This window comes from Muscardinus avellanarius, assembly GCF_963383645.1.
Source record: "Muscardinus avellanarius genome assembly, chromosome: 3".
NCBI classification, from domain to species: domain Eukaryota; kingdom Metazoa; phylum Chordata; class Mammalia; order Rodentia; family Gliridae; genus Muscardinus; species Muscardinus avellanarius.
Window position 1 is genome coordinate 14,605,936 of NC_137788.1, and position 18,727 is coordinate 14,624,662.

Below are 18,727 nucleotides of genomic sequence, written 5' to 3' on the forward strand. Positions count from 1 at the left end.
ACAAGTCATTCCTCCCGGACGGGACTTCCAGGGTGGCCTGGAGGAGAAGGGGTGGCGGAATCTCAAACCAGAACCCGGGCACCTGACCCCGGGAGTAGGAGGGACTGAGGCCTGCTGCGGGATGGGGCCCAGTGTGGTCCAGAAGGAGAGCTGTCCATGGGGGCCGGTGGAGGGCTGGCCAGGGCCAGTGCAGCAAGGCCGGTCGTCTGGATGGACAGACAGGCGGTGGCGGTGGCGTGGAGCGGGGCTCACTGCATGTAGGAGTACCGCCAGTCCCCCAGGGGCTGGTGGGTCTCCTTGATGACCTGGGGTGACGTCCAGCGCAGGAGGTAGTGGGGGCCCCCCGGCTTGTCATTGGTTCCTGTGGAAAAGACAGTTCTGGTTTTTCTCAGAGAAGACACAAGGGTTCTGGGTAGAAGGAACAGTGGTCAAGCGAGCCGGGCATCGGCCCGGGCCAGGGGAGGGGACGGGACCCCGCGTGGACCGGCAGACTGGGAGGGCCACAGCAGCTAAGCAGTCATGGCAGCCGGGGTGCTGAGCAGGTGTGACAGGCACCTGGCGTGACTCTGAGACACAGTAAGAGGTCTGTGTCTCGTTTCCACAACCAGGTCCCTTCCTGGCCAGCTCCTATTTCTGGAGTGGCAGAGGTTAGGGGCACATCTTTTGTTATTCGTAAGCCCCCTCCAGTCATATCTGAATGTATGCTAATGAGTCGCTCAGAGGGGCGTAGCTGGTTGTCAGGGAAACCATTTCTGTGTTAGAGGGTTGGAACTTTCAGCATCCCTGTGAGTTGCTGGCTGTCCTAATCGCTAGTGGCTAGTGACTTAATTGATTAAATTCATTCATTGTGCTTACACAATGAAGCTTCCCAAAATCCCCAAAGGACCAGGTTCTGAGAGCTCTCAGGTTGGTGCACAGGACCGCATCCAGACCAGGAGAGCGGTATACCCCAAACTGCACGGGACAGAAGCGCACCCTACGCACCTCTTCATCTGGCTGTCCACCTGTATTCCTTAAAATGTCCTTTGTAAGGTCTGAAGCTGAGTAGTAGAGCATTCACCTAGCAAGCACCAGGCCCTGGGTTGGATTCCCAGTACCATAAGATACGAAATCAAGCCTGTAGTCCTAGTACTTGGGAGGCTGAGACAAGAGGATAGCAGATCCGAGGACAGCCTCAGCAACATAGCAAGGCTCTCAGCAACCTAGTGGGACTGTGCTTTAGAACAAAAAATAAAGAGTGATGTAGCCCTCAGGGGTAATGAATCCCCCTGGTTTTATTTTTATTTATTTATTTATTTATTTTTTTGGTGGTACTGGGGTTCCTGGAAGCCCTTCTACCTCCGGGCTACACTCCCAGACCTATTTTTACATTTTTTTTTTTTTTAATTTGGAAATAGGGTCTCCTAAGCCAGCACGTATGGCTGGCTTCGAACCTGCGCGATCCTCCTGTCTCTGCCTCCCAAGCGCGCCAATAACCTAAACACACAAAATCTTAATTAAAAAAAATAAAAATTATAAGATAGCCTTTGTAATCCCTTTATTGGAGTCCCTAGGACTTGGGAATACCACGGTGGTAGAAAGCTTATTCAAAGAGATAGTAAAAGGCACCTTCCCAGGCCGGGCGTGGTGGCGCACGCTTGTAATCCCTGCGCTTGGGAGGCTGAGACAGGAGGATCGCTCAGGTTCGAAGCCAGCCTCAGCTGGATTAAGAGACCCTGTTTCCAAATAAAATATAAAATAGGTCTGGGAGTGTAGCCCGGAGGTAGAAGTCCCTGGGTTCCATCCTCAGTACCACCAAAAAAAAAAAAAAAAAGCACCTTCCGAAATCCAGAGAAGGATACAAATAAAGGTACGAGAAGGCTGAAGGTCACTGGTCAGATTTCACTGAAGGTCACTGGTCAGATTTCACTCAATCATCGAAGACATCTTATAATCAAACTCTCAAGTGTGAAAAATAAAGAGAAGATTCTTCTTTTTTTTTTTTTTTGGTAGTACTAGGGATTAAACTCAGGAACAATCTACTTCTGAGCTATACCTCCAGCCCTATTTTTTATTTTATTTTATTTTATTTTGTGGTACTGGGGTTCCTGGAAGCCCTTCTACCTCTGGGCTACACTCCCAGACCAAGATTTTTATTTTTGGAAACAGGGTCTCTTAAGCCAGCACGGCTGGCTTCGTACCTGCACGATCCTCCTGTCTCTGCCTCCCAAGCGCGGGGATTACAAGCGTGCGCCGCCACGCCCGGCTATTTTTTATTCTTTATTTAAGGTTTCACTAAGTTGTGGAGCGCCTCACTAAGTAGCTGAAGCTGGCCGTGAACCTGCCATCAATCCTCCTGTCTCGGCCTCCCAAGCACTGCCAGCGCGCCCGGCGGAAGAGAAGAGATTCTTAAGGCAGCAAGAGAAAGAAACAAATAACTTTTAAGGGTGCCCCAATTCACCCGACAGCCAGCTTCTCAAAAGAAACCTTACAGGCCTGGGGAGAGTAGCACAATATTTTCACAGTACTGAAGGAAAAAAAAAAATGCACCAATCCAGCGCACCGTACCCAGCAAAGATGCCCTTTAGAAATAAAGGGGAGAGCCGGGCGTGGTGGGCACGCTTGGAATCCCCGCGTCTGGGGGGCCGAGGCAGGGGGATCGCGGTTTGTGGACAGCCTCAGCTACTTGGTGAGGCCCTCCGCAACTTACTGAGACCTTGTTTCAAAATAAAGAATAAAAAAATAAATAGGGTTGGGGGTGTAGCTCAGAGGTAGAAGTAGAATGCCCTGGGTTTCACTCCTAGTACTGCAAGGAAAAAAAAAGGAAGGAAGGAAGGAAGGGAGGAAGGGAGGGAGGGAGGGAGGGGAAAAGGAGATATTTCCAAATAGAAGCTGAGAGAATGCATCTCACCTAATCTGTCCTGTAAGAAATGCTAAGGAGCGTGTGTTTAAAAGGAAAGAAAGAGACTTTTAAGAAGACATCAGAAGGTATAAAAGCGACTTGTAGGAGTAACTATGCGAGCCAGGGACGGCAGCAGCGGACACCCGTAATCCCAGTACTTGGGAGGCGGAGACAGAGGATCGCAGGTTCGAAGCCAGCTTCAGTAACTTAGCAAGACCTTATTTCAAAATAAAAATATTCAACTAAAATAAAAAGGGCTGGAGGTGTAGCTCGGAAGTAGAATGCCTCGCCAGGCGTGGTGGCGCATGCTTGTAATCCCCGCGCTTGGGAGGCGGAGACAGGAGGATCGCGCAGGTTCGAAGCCAGCCGCACTGTTAAGCTTAAGAGACCCTATTTCCAAATATAAAAAAGTATAAAACAGGTCTGGGAGTGTGGCCCGGAGGTAGAAGGGCTTCCAGGAACCCCAGTACCACCAAATAAAAAAAAAGTAGAATGCCTTTGGGTTCAATCCCGGACACCATCATCACCGCAACAGAGAGTAACTATGCTTAATAATGGGGAGTGGGGAGTTGGCCCGGGCCACCCTCCCCCCTCATGCCATTTTGGCATGGGGCTGTAACTATTTTCTGTATTTCTATCTTTTTAATAAACTTCTTTAAATCTTCAAAAAAAATGCTTAATATTATAAATATGGTCCATAAACTATCTTGTCTCTGGTATGAAGACAAGAAAAGCAAAACAATGTGTGTGTGTGGTGGGGGGGTTTCTGGGGATTGAACCCCAGGAGTGTTTACCTCTGAGCTACATTCCCAATCCTTCCTATCTATCTATCTATCTATCTATCTACCTATCTATCTGCACTGGGGATGGAACCCGGGGGTATTCTACCTCCGAGCTACACTTCCAGCTCTATTTTTATTCTTTATTCTTTATTTTTTATTTATTTATTTATTTTTTGTGGAACTTGGGCTCCTGGAAGCCCTTCTACCTCTGGGCTACATGCCCAGACCTATTTTATACTTTTTATTTGGAAACAGGGTCTCTTAAGCCAGTGAGGCTGGCTTCAAACCTGCGCGATCCTCCTGTCTCCGCCTCCCAAGCGCGGGGATTACAAGCGTGCACCACCACACCCGGCTTTTTATTTTTATTTTGAGACAGGGTCTCACTAAGTTGCCCGGGCCGCCCTCAAATTTGCAATCTTCCTGTCTCAATCTTCTGAGTTGCTAGGATTAAAGGAATACACTGTCATGACCAGCCAGGGATATGCTTTTTATGTGAAATCTTTGCACTGTGTGTGTGTGTGCGTGCGTGCGTGCGTGCGTGCGTGCGTGTGTGTGTGTGTGTGTGTGTGCGTGCGTGCGTGCTTTATTTTGAAACAGGGTCTCACTAAGTTGTAGAGGGCCTCACTAAGTACCTGAGACTGGCCACAAACCTGCAATCCTATCTCAGCCTCCCAAGCACTAGGATTACAAATGTGTACCACCACACCTGGCTTCAGTTTATTTTTTATTTGAAAACAGGTCTCACTAAATTGCTGAGAGCCTAAATTGCTATGGCTGGTGATCCTCCTGTCTCAGCCTCTCAAGTACTGGATTATAGGCGTGCAGCACCATATCCTGTGTAAAACAAATTTTAAAATAATAACTATACTAATGTTTAGAGGTAGGCAATATAGAAAGATGTAAAATAAAACATCAAAAGTTTAAAACTGCTGGGCGTGGTGGCGTACGCTTGTAATCCCAGTACTTGGGAGGCTGAGACGGGAGGATTGCGGGTTTGTGGCCAGCCTCAGCTACACAGTGAGGGCCTCCGCAACTCAGTGAGATCCTGTTTCAAAATAAAGAATAAAAAATGGGGCTGAGGTATAGCTCTGAGGTAGAATGGCCAGAGTTCAATCCCTAGTACTGAAGGGGAAAAAAAAGAAAGAAAGGAAAAGAAACTTCAAAATGTAGTGCCAGTTCAAAGTTTTCTTTATCCTTTCTTACCACCAGGGATCAAACCCAGAGCACCATGAATGCTACGCTGAGATCTGAGATAAATCCCTAGACCTAGGGTTGATTACGATATTTTCTGTCTCTTTCTTTATGATCATGTCGGGTTACTATTATTTAAAAAACGGCTTGTTATAACCCCAAATTGTTTTTGTAAGCCTTACAATAAGCCTCAAAACAGACACACCGAAAATAATAAGCAAGGAATTAAAAGACACCACTAGAATGAATCACCTAGGAAGAGCGGAATACAATAAAACCTGAAAGCAAGTAACAAATTGGCTATCATAAGATTCTGCCTACTTATAATTATCTTAAATGTGAGTAGATTAAACTTCCCAAGTAAAAGACAATGAATGCCGGGCGTGGTGCCGCTGCCTTGTCATCCCAGCATTCAGGAGGCTGAGAGCGGGAGGATCGCAGTGCGCAGGCAGCCCCAGCAACTTAAGGAGGCCCTCTGCAACTCAGTGAGACCCTGTCTCACAATAAAGAATAAAGAAGAGGGCAGGGGTGTAACTCAGAGGTAGAATGCCCCTGGGTTCCATCCCCAGACCTGCAACAAAAAAAAAAAAAAAAAAAAAACGAATTAAAAAAAAAATGACCCAACCATATGTTGCTTACAGAAGATCCTTTCTAAGGATGCACATAGAATGAAAACAAAGGGACTACGATCCCATGATCCCATGCAGATGGAATCCAAAGGGAAGCAGGAATAGCCATATTTAGAGCTGATAAAATACATTTTAAATTAAAAGCAGCAAAAGGAGGCGCGGGTTCAAGAAGTCAGCAGGAATGAATGAATAGCGACTGTACATCAATATGCAACCAACATAACAACCTAAACATGTACAGCAAGTGGGGGAGAGATTCCGGTACAATAATGCAGGGGCTTTAACACCCCACTTTCAACAACGGAGAGGTTATCCAGACAGAAAATCGAAAAAGAAACAGCAGAATCAGAGTCCACTCTCGTCCTAGACACCTGCAGCATATTCCATCTAACTGTAGAGTACAGGTCTTCTCCTTGGTATACGGAGCATTCTGTAGAAGAGATCCATGCTAGGCCACAAAACATGTTCTGAAAGATGCAATTCAGGGCCTTGCGCACGCCAAGCATATGTTCTACCCCTAAGCTACATGCCTAGCCCACAAAAGTCACTGAGAAATAAAATCATATGTTTTAACTATAATGCAATAAAACTAGAAATCAGGAAGAAGAAAAACTTTACAACTAAAATACATGGCTAGCAAATAACGTCTCTTGAACAGCCAATGGATCCAGGAAGATTAAAAAAACAAAAATCAATTAAAGAATTTTAAAATTTCTTGAAATAAAATGAGAATGGAAACATTATATACCAAAAACCTAGGATATATAGCAGAAGTGCCACTAAGAGGGAAGTCTGTAGCAATCGAGACCCATATCAAAACAGGTAGGTAGGCACGGTGGCACACACCTGCCATCCTAGTATTTAGGAGACGGAGACAGGAGGATTGGAGGTTTGAGGCCAGCTTCAGCAACTCAGCAAGATTCTGCTTCAAAGCAAAGATTAAAAAGATTAAAAAGGGCTGAGGGTAGAATTCAGAAGTAGACTCCCCCAGGTTCAGTCCCTGGTTCGGTCCCTAGTCACACACACACACACACACACACACACACACACACACACACACACACGCGCGCGCACACACACGCACGCACACACGCGCGCACGCACACACAGTGCAAAGATTTCACATAAAAGCGTATCCCTGGCTGGTCATGACAGTGTATTCCTTTAATCCTAGCAACTCAGAAGATTGAGACAGGAAGATTGCAAATTTGAGGGCGGCCCGGGCAACTTAGTGAGACCCTGTCTTAAAAATAAAAAGCCGGGCGTGGTGGCGCACGCTTGTAATCCCCGCGCTTGGGAGGCAGAGACAGGAGGATCGCGCAGGTTTGAAGCCAGCCTCACTGGCTTAAGAGACCCTGTTTCCAAATAAAATATAAGATAGGTATAGGAGTGTAGTCCGGAGGTAGAAGGGTTCCATCCCCAGTACCACCAAAAATAAATAAATAAATAAAAGCCAGGGATGTAGCTCGGTGTTAGAGCATCTCTGAGTTCAATTCCCAGTGCCCAAATAAATAAATAAATAAACAAACAAATAAATAAATAAATAAATACCTACTGGTGCATCTCAAAGAACTAGAAAATATAAAACCAACCCCAAATCCAAAGAAATCATAAAAATCGGGACAGAGCTACATGAAATAGAGACTAAAATCAATAAAAAATATCAACAAGACAAAGAACTGGTTCTTCAGAAAGATCAGCAAAACTGACAAACACAACAGGAAGATGAAGAAAAGAAAAAGGAAAAACTTCAATAAATAAGACCAGAGATGAAAGGGATGTTACAACTCAAATCACAGAAATCCGAGGGCTCCTTAGAGTTTAGGATGAAGATATAACAGCGAATGTGATAACCTAGGAGGGCCAGACAAATTCCTGGTCACAAACAGCTTAATAAGCCTTATAGTTTGGGGGTACTAGGGATGAGATCTCCGTACACGCCAGCCAGGTGCCTTTTACCAAGATCGAATCACTAAGAAATAGAAAATCCGAACAGACCAATAACAAGTAATGAAGTTACTTAAGTAATAAGTCTCCCATCAAAGAAAAGCCCTGGATGAAGGCAGGCACAGTGGCAGATGCTTGTAATCCCACTACTCTGGAGGCTGAGACGTGGGTTGCAGGTTCAAAGCCAGCCTCAGCAACTTGGTAAGGCTCTCAGCAACTTAGTGAGACTCTGTTTCCAAATAAAAAATAAAAGAGAACTGGGGATGTAGCTTAGAGGTAGAATGCCCCTGGGTTCAATCCCAGTACCACACATGCATGTGCATGCGCACACACACACACACACACACACACACACACACACACACTCAAGATGGTTTCTCTGCTGAGTTCTACCAAATGTTTAAGTAAGCTATCAATTCACTCCAAAAAACTGGAGAAGGGAATTCTTCAAACTCATGCTGCAACACCAACATTACCCTGATAACAAAACCAGATGAGATCCCAAGGGGGGGGGGGAGCTACAGGCCAATGTCCTTGATGAACACAGATGCAAAACATTCTCAACAAAATACTTGCGAATAAAATCAGCATTAAAAAGATTATTCACCATGAGAGAGGGATTCATCCCAGGGATACAAGAATGATTCAACACACGCTAATCAATAAACGTAATACATTGCATCACCAGAATGAAGGGTTAAGAACCACATGTTCATCTCCAAAGATGCAGAAAGACACGATGCAATTCAACTTCTCTTCATCATAAAAACACCGAGCCAATTAGATATAGAAGGAATATACCGCAAAACAATAAAATTCTAAGTCGACAGCTGCTGAACGTAGCTCAGTGTCAGAGCGACAGCCTAGCATGCGTGAAATCCTGGGTTTAGTGCCCAGCACCATCAAAATGATTAAAATTAAAATTAGCCAGGTGTGGTGGTGCACACTTGTAATCCTCGCACTTGGGAGGCTGAGGCAGAAAGATCGCAGGAAGAAAGCCAGCCTCGGCAACTTAGGCCCTCCCCGATTTAGAGAGACTCTTGTTTCAAAATAAAAAATAAAATAGGGCTGGAGGTATAGCATGGAGGTAGAATGCCCCTGGGTTCAGCCCCCAGCACCAAAAACAAACAAACAAACAAACAAACAAACAAACAGTTAATATTACTGAACAGGGAAAAGGTGAGAGCTTTCTCTCAAAATTCAGGAAAAAGAAAAAGGATGCCTACTTTTACCGTTTTTATTCAACCTAGTTCTGGATCCTAACAACAGCGCTCAGGCAAGAGAAAGAAATGAGGAGAATCCATGTGGGGGGAAAAAAAGTCAAACTGGGGTGTATTCATTTCGAGTCACCCCTCCATGCCAGTCTGGTATGGAGCTGTATTTCTATTTTCTGTATTTCTACCTTTCTAATAAACTTCTTTAAATCTTAAAAAAAAAAAAAGTCAAACTGTCACTGTAAATAACATGATCTTACACATAGAAAATATGATCATAGCCGGGCGTGGTGGCACATGCTTGTAATCCCAGCATTCGGGAGGCTGAGACCGGAGGATCGCGGTTCACAGACAGCCTCAGCTACTTAGTGAGGCCCTCTGCAACTTAGTGAGACCCTGTTTCAAAATAAGAAATAGGGCAGGGGGTGTAGCTCAGAGGTCAAATGCCCCTGGGTTTCATCCCCAAACCCAAAAAGAAAAAAAAAATAAAACATAATCATATATATAAAGACTCGCCCAAGAAACTATTAGAACTAATTAATGAACTCAGCAAAGTTGGAGAATATAAAATCAATATACAATCATTAGTGTTGTTATATACCAATAGCAAATTATCTGAAATAGAAATCAAGAAAGAATCCTACTTACAAAAGCTACAAATTTTTTTTAAATAGCTAGGAATAAACTTAACTAAAGAGGTGAAAAGATCTCTACAGGAAAAACTAGAATGCATTAGTAAAAGAAAACCGAAGAGGACACAAAAAGAACGGAAGGGTATTCTATGTTCATGGATAGGAAGACTCGGGGACCCAAGGCAATCGTCAGATTCAAGGCAATCCCCATCAAGAGACCAAGGTCATTCTTCTCAGAATGTTAGAAAGAACAATTCTAACAGGTGTAAGGAATCACAAAACACCCCAATTAGCAACTGTACTTGAGTACAATAACAATAAAGCAGGAGGCATGACACTATCTAACCTCAAAATATACTACAAAGCTGTTGTAATTGGAACAGCGTGGTTTGGACATTAAAAAAAAAAAAAAGACACATAGACCAATGGAGCAGAACAGAAATCATAGATGTAAAGCCACACGTCTACAGCCCACTGATGTTTTACAAAGGTGCTAAGCCCACATCGGAGAAAGGAGTCTTTTCAGTAAATGTTACTAGAAAAACCAAGAATCCACCTGCAGAAGAATAAAACTAGACCTCTATCTATGACCAGTTATGAAAAAAAAAAATCAACGCTCAGTGGATTAAAGGTTTCAGTATAAGACCCCAAAGTATGCAACTACTAAGAAAACATAAGGGAAACACCTCCAGATGTTGGAATAGGCAAAGATTTTTGTTTTATTTTATTTTTTTCAGGTCTGGGATGGAACCCAGGGGCATTTGACCTCCAAGCTACACCCCCTGCCCTATTCTTTATTCTTTATTTTGAATCCGGGTCTCACTGACTTGCAGAGGGCCTCATTAAGTAGCTGAGGCTGTCTGCGAACCGCGATCCTCCGGTCTCAACTCTGGAATGCTGGGATTACAGGCGTGCACCACCACGCCCGGCTAAAGATTTTTATTTTAACAAGATCTCAAAGGCACAGGAAAGAAAAGTAAAAACAGAAATGGAATTACACAAACTGAAAAGCTTCTGCACAGTGAAGAAAATAATCATTGGAGTGAAGAGAAAACTTCCAGAATGGGAGGAAACAGCCATGGACTGTAACTCTGAAAGGGGGTTAAGATCCAGACAACGTAAGGGTGCAAAAGACTCAACAGCAAGAGAAAACAAAAATTAAAAAAAAAAATTTAAAAGGCACCTGTACTAAACATTTTTCAAAAGAAGATATGCCCAGGGCCAGGGTGCATGAAAACTTTTCAGCATCACTAATAATGGAGAAAATGTAAGTTAACACCACAATGAGATGCCACCGTACTCCAGTAAGAAGGGCTGTCAGAGCCGGGCGTGGTGGCGCACGCTTGTAATCCCCGCGCTTGGGAGGCTGAGACAGGAGGATCACACGGGTTCGAAGCCAGCCTCAGCCAATCAGTGAGGCTCTCAGCAACTTAGTGAGACCCTGTTTCCAAATAAAGTATAAAATAGGTCTGGGAGTATAGCCCGGAGGTAAAAGGCCCCTGGGTTCCACCCCTAGTACCACAATAAATAAATAAATAAATAAAATAAAATAAAAAGGCTGTCATTAAAAGGACAAATGTTAGCCAAGCATGGTGGTACACACTTATAATCCCAGTACTTGGGAGACTGAGACAGGAGGATCAGAGGTTTGCGGCCAGCCTCAGCAACTTAGCAAGACCCTCTGCAACTTAGTGAGACCCCGTTTCAAAATAAAAAATAAAAAATTGGGCTGGGAATGTAGCTCAGAGGTAGAGGCCCCTGGGTTCCATCCCCAGTCCCTCATTAAAAAAAAAAAAATTTAGCCGGTTGTGGTGGTGCGCGCTTGAAATCCCTGCGCTTAGGAGGTAGAGACAGGAGGATCCCGCAGGTTCGAAGCCAGACTCGCTGGCTTAAGAGACCCTGTTTCTAAATAAAAGGTATAAAAAAAAAAAAAGGTCTGCGAGTGTAGCCCAGAGGTAGAAGGGTTTCCAGGAACCCCAGTACTACAAAAATAATAAAAAAATAAAAATAAAAAATTTAAAAGCTGAGTGTGGTGGCACACGTTTGTAAGTAATCCCAGTACTCGGGAGGCTGAGACAGGAGGACCATAGGTTGGAGGATAGTCCCAGCAAGTAGTGAGATTCTCACCAACCTCACAAGACCCTGTTTCCAAGTAAAAATAAAATAGGACTGGGAGTATAGCTTGGAGGTAGAATGTCCCTGGGTTCAATCCCCAGGACCAAAAAAAAAAAAAATATATGGGGCTGAGGCTGCAGCTTGGTAGAAGAATGCTCCTGGGCTCAATTCCCAGTACTACACACAAAATTAATAATAATAATAATAATAATATTTATTATTATTATTATTATTATTATTAAAAAGGAGAATGGTCCCTTTGCTCACAGGTGGTTGAAAGGATGCTTGGATAGCACGTTCCCTGCCCACAGTAAGCACTGGGCACATAGTACCCTTCCTATTTCTCCAAACACCCTTGAGATTAAGCATCTGGAGCCCCCTCGGGGAAGGGGGCCACTCACCAGAGGCGCGGGCTCCCCCGAAGGGCTGCTGGCCCACCACGGAGCCGGTGGACTTGTCGTTGATGTAGAAGTTGCCCGCGGCGTTCCTCAGCACCTCCGTCACCTCCTGGACGACGTCCCTGCGAGGCGGCAGTGGTGAGAAGGCGCCCACGAGCCCTGCCATCCCGGTCCTACCCCAGCATCCCCGCCAGCCAACTCAGCACGGGGCCACCCCAGGGACAAGGGACGCTGGCCGGCTGCTGGCAGAGCCCCTCTGGGCGGGTGAGCCTCCGACCCGGGTGAACAGGGGCTCGGGCTGCGCCTGGGGAAGGAGTCCATGTCCCTGCCTCTCTGGAGCTGGGGACCCAAGAACCTCAGCCTTCCTCCTGGGTTCCTTCCCACCTCTATCCTCTCTGGGCAGGTTCAGGGCTCCGGGACAGGGAAACGCAGTAAGCACCCTAGGCCCTGCCTCTGCACACCCACAGCCCCGGCCCTGCACCTCGCCTCTGCTTTGGCATCACGGGGCTGTCGCCTGGCTCAGGGGCCTTGCCAGATCCGTGGAGCCTGTCTAAAACTCCCAGGCCAGGCCCTCCAGAGCCCGCGGCAGGGCCCAGCATCTCTGTTTACCGCTGAGCCTGGCTGAGCCCCTGCCTGCCGGGGATGAGGGGAGGGAAAGGAGAGAAATGCCGGGGAGCTCTGGCATCACATCCAGGAGGTGGGGATGGGACGGTGGGATTGGGGCTCCTGGGCTGCGGCCACTCACTTATTCTGAGCAAATACTGCCCCCGTGAGGCCATAGCTAGTGGTGCGGTCAACCAGCTGCAGTGTCTCTCTGTACTTCTCGTCTGGGTACACGTACACCGTCAGCACTGGCCCGAAGATCTCCTGGAGAGAGGCCCCCAGGTCAGGCCGCCTGGCGCCCCCACCTGGCCCCGCTCTCCCCGGTCCCTGGGCCCCAGTCCGTATCTTGGCCCCCCCAAGGGGAGCCAGGTGCTGCACAGCTGTGTCTAAGCCCCTGCCCCCCCTCCATGCAGGCAAAACATCTAAGAACTTCTTTGGACTCTGCCAAACCCACACCTGGAGAGCAAACGGTCCAGGCCCTCAGAAATGGGGGGCTCTCAGAACAGCTGGGCTGGAGGAAGACCTCCCCCCCACGCTTGCAGCCCCCAGACGCCCTGGGCAAGTGCCTGCATGTCCTGGGACCTCTGTCTCGTCTGTAGGGTAAGGATGACAACGCCACCCTTCTCTGCCCGGCCCTCAGTAAGACCGTACCCATCAGCTACCACAATCGCTGGCTGCTGTGGGCCATGGACATGCCAGCCCACGGGCCGGGGTCAGCAGCGCGATGAAGGTGCACTGGAGCTGGAGCTGGAGCTCAAGGCCTGGCCCTGTGCCCTCCAGCTGTGAGGGGCTCCCGTGACTGCCTCCCCTTCCTCCTCAGTGCAATGGGTTAATGGCCCAAGAGGACACGGCGCAAGCGCCCTGCGTGTGCGCCGTGCTCAGCAGCGTCCCGCCCGTCACCTCCTTCATGATGGAGTCCTGCGGGTCCTTGCTCTCGATAATGCTGGGCTCCACGAAGTAGCCCACCGAGTCGTCACACTTGCCCCCGGCCAGGATGGTCAGGCTGGGCGAGGAGCGTGCGTGCTCCAGCCACTTCTTGATGCGGCCGAAGGCCTGGGACGGGCGAGGAGGGACGGCAAAAGACGGCCGAGGTTACGCCCAGTGGCCCTCAGCAACACTGCACCCGAGGGCCCGGGCTCTGGGGCGGGGGGGGGGGCACAGACAACGCCAGGGCCTGGCCGAGCCAGGGCAGGCATGCTTGCTTCTAGAAGCCATGCAAGAGCAAGCTTGTGTGTGTGTACACGCGTGGTACAGTTCTAAGTGTGTGTGCAAATAGACACACCCACATAGATGAATTACACAGACGTCTGCACAGCTGTTTGCCTCTACATTTAAGCACGTGGGTATCTTTAGGGCTGTGTGTGCGTGCCTGTGGGTGGACCTAAGCATGCACACCTACGTGCACATACATGGAGATGTATGCTCCACAGATCTGCATGACTGTGTCCATGGATGTCACATGTCAATGTGCCACATGTACCTGGGTGCACATACATAGGGGAGGACCTTCCTGTGTGTGCGTGAGTGTGTGTTATGTGCACGGGAGTGTGTATACAGATACACACTTCTGTGAGTGTGTGCATAACTGGGGATTGAACCCAGGGGCATTCTAGCTCCAAGCTATGACCCCCAAGCACTCTTACTTTTTGTTTTGAAACAGGGTCTCCCTAGGTTACTGAGAGTCTCCTAAGTTGCTGAGGCCGTCCTTGAACCTGCGATCCTCCTGTCTCAGTCTCCCAAGTACTGGGATCACAGGTGTGCGCCATCAGGCCCAGCATACGTGCACTTTTGAAAGGCTTTTGCCAAGCCTGATTCCAGGGTTGTGGGAGATGAGGGTTTCTGCCCCTTCCAAAATAATCTACCAAGCTGCTCTGCTCAGAGCAGAAGGGCTGGATGTCTCCACACCAGAGCCCCCCATAACTCTTCTGCCCCCTCCCAGGCCAGGACTCAGCCCCCAGGAGCACCCTGCTTCTAGGCCCGTACCTTGGCATCAATCACCGCGGAGAAGAAGGTCCCAAAATCCTCTGCAGGCTGGAGGCAAAGGAGAGAGACGGGAGAAGCGAGTGGCTCAGACGAGGGGCTGCAGGCCCAGCTCAGGGAGGCCCTCCCCGCACCCGCCGCCCGTGCCCCTGGGAGGCCAAGCGCAGTGCCCAATCCCATCAGCCCCCCGCTGGGCCCGGCGGGTGGAAGGCGCCGGGCACTCACGTCGCCCACTTTGATCCTGCTGTGCTCCTCCAGCAGCCGCCCTTTGATCTGCGGCCACAGCGAGCCGGGCACGTAGAGGCGGGAGCAGGCGGAGCACTTCTGGCCTCCGTACTCGAAGGCGGAGCGCAGCGTCCCGCTCACCACGCTGTCCACGTGCGCTGAGGTGTGCACAAAGTGGAAGTTCTTCCCGCCACACTCTGCGGGGAAAGGGGCGGGAGACAGACGGAGGAGGGCTCCCCACCGCCCTGCGCCAACCTACGACCCTCCTTCACCCACAGGATCCGCCACCAGGGCCAACACGTGCAGCCCAAAGAAGAGCTGAACCTAACAGTATCTCTTTCAGAAACCCACAGGCCAGAGCCGGGCCTGGTGGCGCATGCCTGTAATCCCAATACTTGGGAGGCAGAGACAGGAGGATCACAGGTTTGAGGCCTGCCTCAGCTAGTGAGACCCTGTCTCAAAATAAAGAATAAAAAATTGGGCTGGGGGTGTCGCTCAGAGGTAGAATGCCCTGGGTTCCATCCCCAGCACCACACATGAAAAAGAAAAAGACAAAAACCTGCAAGCCTGGTCAATTCTCCTGCTCTACAGATGAGGAAACTGAGCCTGGGGAAGGGGACCGTCACCAGAGGCCATCAGCTCTAACTCCTCCACCACACGGAAGGGAAAACACTTGATTCCCCAACCTGCGATGGCAGAGGCAGGACCAGGATCCAAGCCCTGAAGTGGGCACAGCTTTCTAGGGACCTGCCGGGACCCCAGCCCAGCAGGGGAGAGGGCAGTCCACCATGTCAGGTCAGGGCCAGGCCCTCCTCCTTCCCCACGCTGGGAGCCAGCACCGGTTTTCTTAGCATGAGGAGCCTCAGGTGGTCACCACAACTTCCAACCTTGCTAAAATACTGGGTTACAGCAGCCGCCAAGGCCTGCCACCGCCAGCACTCCATGACAATCTCCCCTGACAATCTCCCTGCAGCCTAGAGACCACCTCTGTTACATTCCCATTTGAAAGACAAGAAGACAGAGGCAGAGAAGTGCAGTCACATGCTCCAGGCTGGGGTGGGAAGCAGCGGTCCCTCCATCAGGGAGGGGGTGGGAAGGCGGTTGTGAGAGCAGAACCCCGTGCCCTCCACTGGGGGCTCCTGTTCATCTTACACTTCATGGGGGTGCTGCGGGGCTGGACAGTGGAGATGCACCAGCCGGGCCAGACTGAGGGGTTCTCCTTCTGATACCCTCAACAAAGCTCCTACCAGCTCAGAAACAAGGTTCACACTCCCCATGGGCCCCAATCCCTGGGGGTGAAAAGGCCGAACCACAGCCCCAGCTCTGGCATCAACACACTTGTGTCCCGAGCCCTCTCGGTCTCTGCAGCCCCTGTCCTGACATTTAGCATAAGATCAAAGAAAAACAGAACCTTGCAATGGTCACCTGTGGCTTGGGGCCACTGTGATACCGTCCCCTGTATCACAGAAAGGGCTGCACAGCAGTGCCGGGGCTCCAGACAGCTGACCCCACCCCACCCATGGTGACATGTCCCCCTCCTCTCTCATGAGGGCCAGGGTGGTGCCTAGAGCCACAGGGGAGGCAGGGAGGACTCTTACCTCCAGCCAGGCGTGGGAAGGTGCGGTACCGGTCCAGGTTCTGGGCCACCTGTTTCCACAGATGTTTAAAGGTGCTGGAAGCAGAGAGTGGGTATCAGGGATCCAGGCACATGGGAGGCTGAGGCAGGTCCCTGCGGTGGGGAACAGGTCCCGGCAGAGGAAAGGAGCTGAGAAGCCCAAGGAGGAGCTCTAGGGTCAGCTGCCCAGCAGAAGGCGGGCAAGTGGTGGTAGCTGGTAAAGGGAGGCTGAGACAGGAGGATCTGGGTTCTCAGACAGCCTCAGCTACTTAGTGAGGCCCTTGGCAACTCAGTGAGACTCTATTTCAAAATAAATAAAAATCCCCAGTACCGCAAAAAACAAACACACACACACACACACACACACAAGCTTTGAGCCCAGGAAGTGCTGGGCAAGACTCTGATCCTGCATCTGTTACTTAATCTGTCTCTGAGCTGCAGTTTCTGTACCTCACCTAGGAACTGGAGAACTAGCCCCAAGTAGCGGGGCTGTTCTGTGATTAGTTCCAATGAGTCAAGGAACTTAGGACCACGGTGTCCGACAGGAGGGCACACGGCGTGACTGCGGGGCAGCGCGGGCCCAGGTCTGAGAGGCCAAACCAAAGAGGGTCCTGGGAGAGGGCACGCAGGCTGTGGCCCTGCAGGGCCTCGCCTCCTCCCCAGGCTGTGACTGTGACCAACCTCAGCACCACAAAAACAATAAAAATGCTAATCACCCAGGAGCCGCGACACAGTAGCTAATACTAATTTATGACTCGCCCACCTTGGAGCCCGCTGCTCATCCGAGCGTGGCGCCACCCGCTCATCACGGGGACCCTGGGGGCTGCGCCTGGCAGGGTGGGCCTTTTGGAAAAAGGCTGTCCTCAGCAATTCTAAAGTTTCCATCTCCACCCCGGGGCTGGGGTGGGGAAGGGAAGGGGGGTGGCGGCACTTAAGGATGAGCAGGAGGTAAGAAGCCACAGAAAGGACCCCAGCCGCAGACCTGGACACCTGGCTGCCCCAACACCTCCACCCGGGTGACCCGAGGGTACCTCAAAGTGACCCGCGTGTGGTTCAGCTTCCTCCCAGCCTGCTTGTCCCCGAGGGACAATGCCCCTTCTACTCAAGGCCTGAACGGTCCCACTGACCACCTCCTCCAACCACTCTGACCCAGGGACAGGCGCCCATGCAACACCTCCCTCATCTGCTGGCTGCCTGCACCCCGCTGTCTCTACCCCGGCTCCAGTCAGGGTTATCACCTGCCCCCGTGCCTAACCAGCCAAACCAGCTGCTGCCAAAGCAGCCACAGCGATGGCCTGAATTAGGGAAAGCAAGCTCTGGGGCCTGGAGGGACTGGCAGGAAAGTGGTCAGGGGCTGACCAGGGATGTGAAGACCCACGGCCAGGAGGGCTATGGGGGAACTGGGAGCGCTGCCCGCTCCAGTCAACAGGCCCACACGGAAGCGCAGGCCCAGGGTGAGCAGCTTTTTTTTTTTTCTTTTGTTTTGTTTTTTGCGGTACTGGGGATGGAACCCAGAGGCATCGTACCTCCGAGCTACACCCCCAGCCCTATTTTTCAGTCTTTAAATTTTGAGTCAGGGTCTCACTGAGTTGCAAAGGGCCTTGCTAAGTAGCTGAGGCTGTCCACCAACCACGATCTTCCAGTCTCAGCCTCCCGAAGGCTGGGATTACGAGCGTGCGCCACCATGCCTGGCTGAGAAGCCTGGATTCTTAAACAAAACCATCCCAATGACACTAAATTGGACCATCACTATGAGAAGTCCAAGAAAATAGAGCCACCTGCCAGGTCCAAGTCGAGGGCCGCCATTTGCAGTCTTGGTGTGAGTGAGACTGAACTCTGTCTACGGCATTCCTGCATCCTGCAGCTAAACCCTTCTGTAGCTCCCATCACCTTAGAACAAAGTCCAGACACCCCACAGACTCTTAAGGGTCTGAGAGTCACTAGACCAAATCCCCCAGAGGTAAGAGGGCCAGCCCAGGAGGACCTTGAGCCAGGACCCTAAAGCCTGGTGTTTATTTATTACTTGCCTATGAGTGAGCCCTACAAGAGCAGGGGTTGGAAATGGCTGCTGAGTCAGCGGGGAATGAAGTCTCAGGATACCTGGGAAGGGGGAATCGCTCACCGTGCCCCACCCTTACCCTCTCCCAGAGGGCCCAGACTCAGCCCTCCAGCCACAGGAACAGATGCCCCAGAGCACATTAGGTCTAAAACACTCTTCCCCTCCTCCCTCTGCCTGGCCACCTCCTCCCTTCAGAGGCCACCTCCTCTGAGCTTGCCTAGGCCCTTTCCAGTGACGGGGCATGTCAAAAGTAAAATACCCAACCACGAGCCGAGTGTGGTGCGCTTGGCGCATGTTTATAAACCCAGTACCTGGGAGGCTGAGACAGGAGGATCACAGGTTTGCAGCCAGCCTCAGCTACTTAGTGAGGCCCTCTGCAACTTAGTGAGACCCTATTTCCAAATAAAGAATAAAAAAAAACTAGAGCTGGCCAGGCATGGCGGCACACACTTTGAC

The 18,727-nt window shown here is 50.0% G+C and overlaps 1 protein-coding gene across 1 annotated transcript in view; it reads right to left on the reverse strand.

Moving 5' to 3' along the window:
- Window positions 1-248: 248 nt before the first annotated feature.
- Window positions 249-18,727, reverse strand: part of ALDH4A1 (aldehyde dehydrogenase 4 family member A1) — a gene marked incomplete at both ends in the record, with an annotated part of 37,759 nt that continues 19,280 nt past the window's right edge. Inside the window, 7 exons of the mRNA XM_080693094.1 lie at window positions 249-361; window positions 11,793-11,911; window positions 12,535-12,656; window positions 13,293-13,445; window positions 14,376-14,423; window positions 14,598-14,794; window positions 16,196-16,269. Coding sequence (XP_080549220.1) covers window positions 249-361; window positions 11,793-11,911; window positions 12,535-12,656; window positions 13,293-13,445; window positions 14,376-14,423; window positions 14,598-14,794; window positions 16,196-16,269 — 826 coding nt within the window. The remainder of the gene's footprint in view (window positions 362-11,792; window positions 11,912-12,534; window positions 12,657-13,292; window positions 13,446-14,375; window positions 14,424-14,597; window positions 14,795-16,195; window positions 16,270-18,727) is intronic.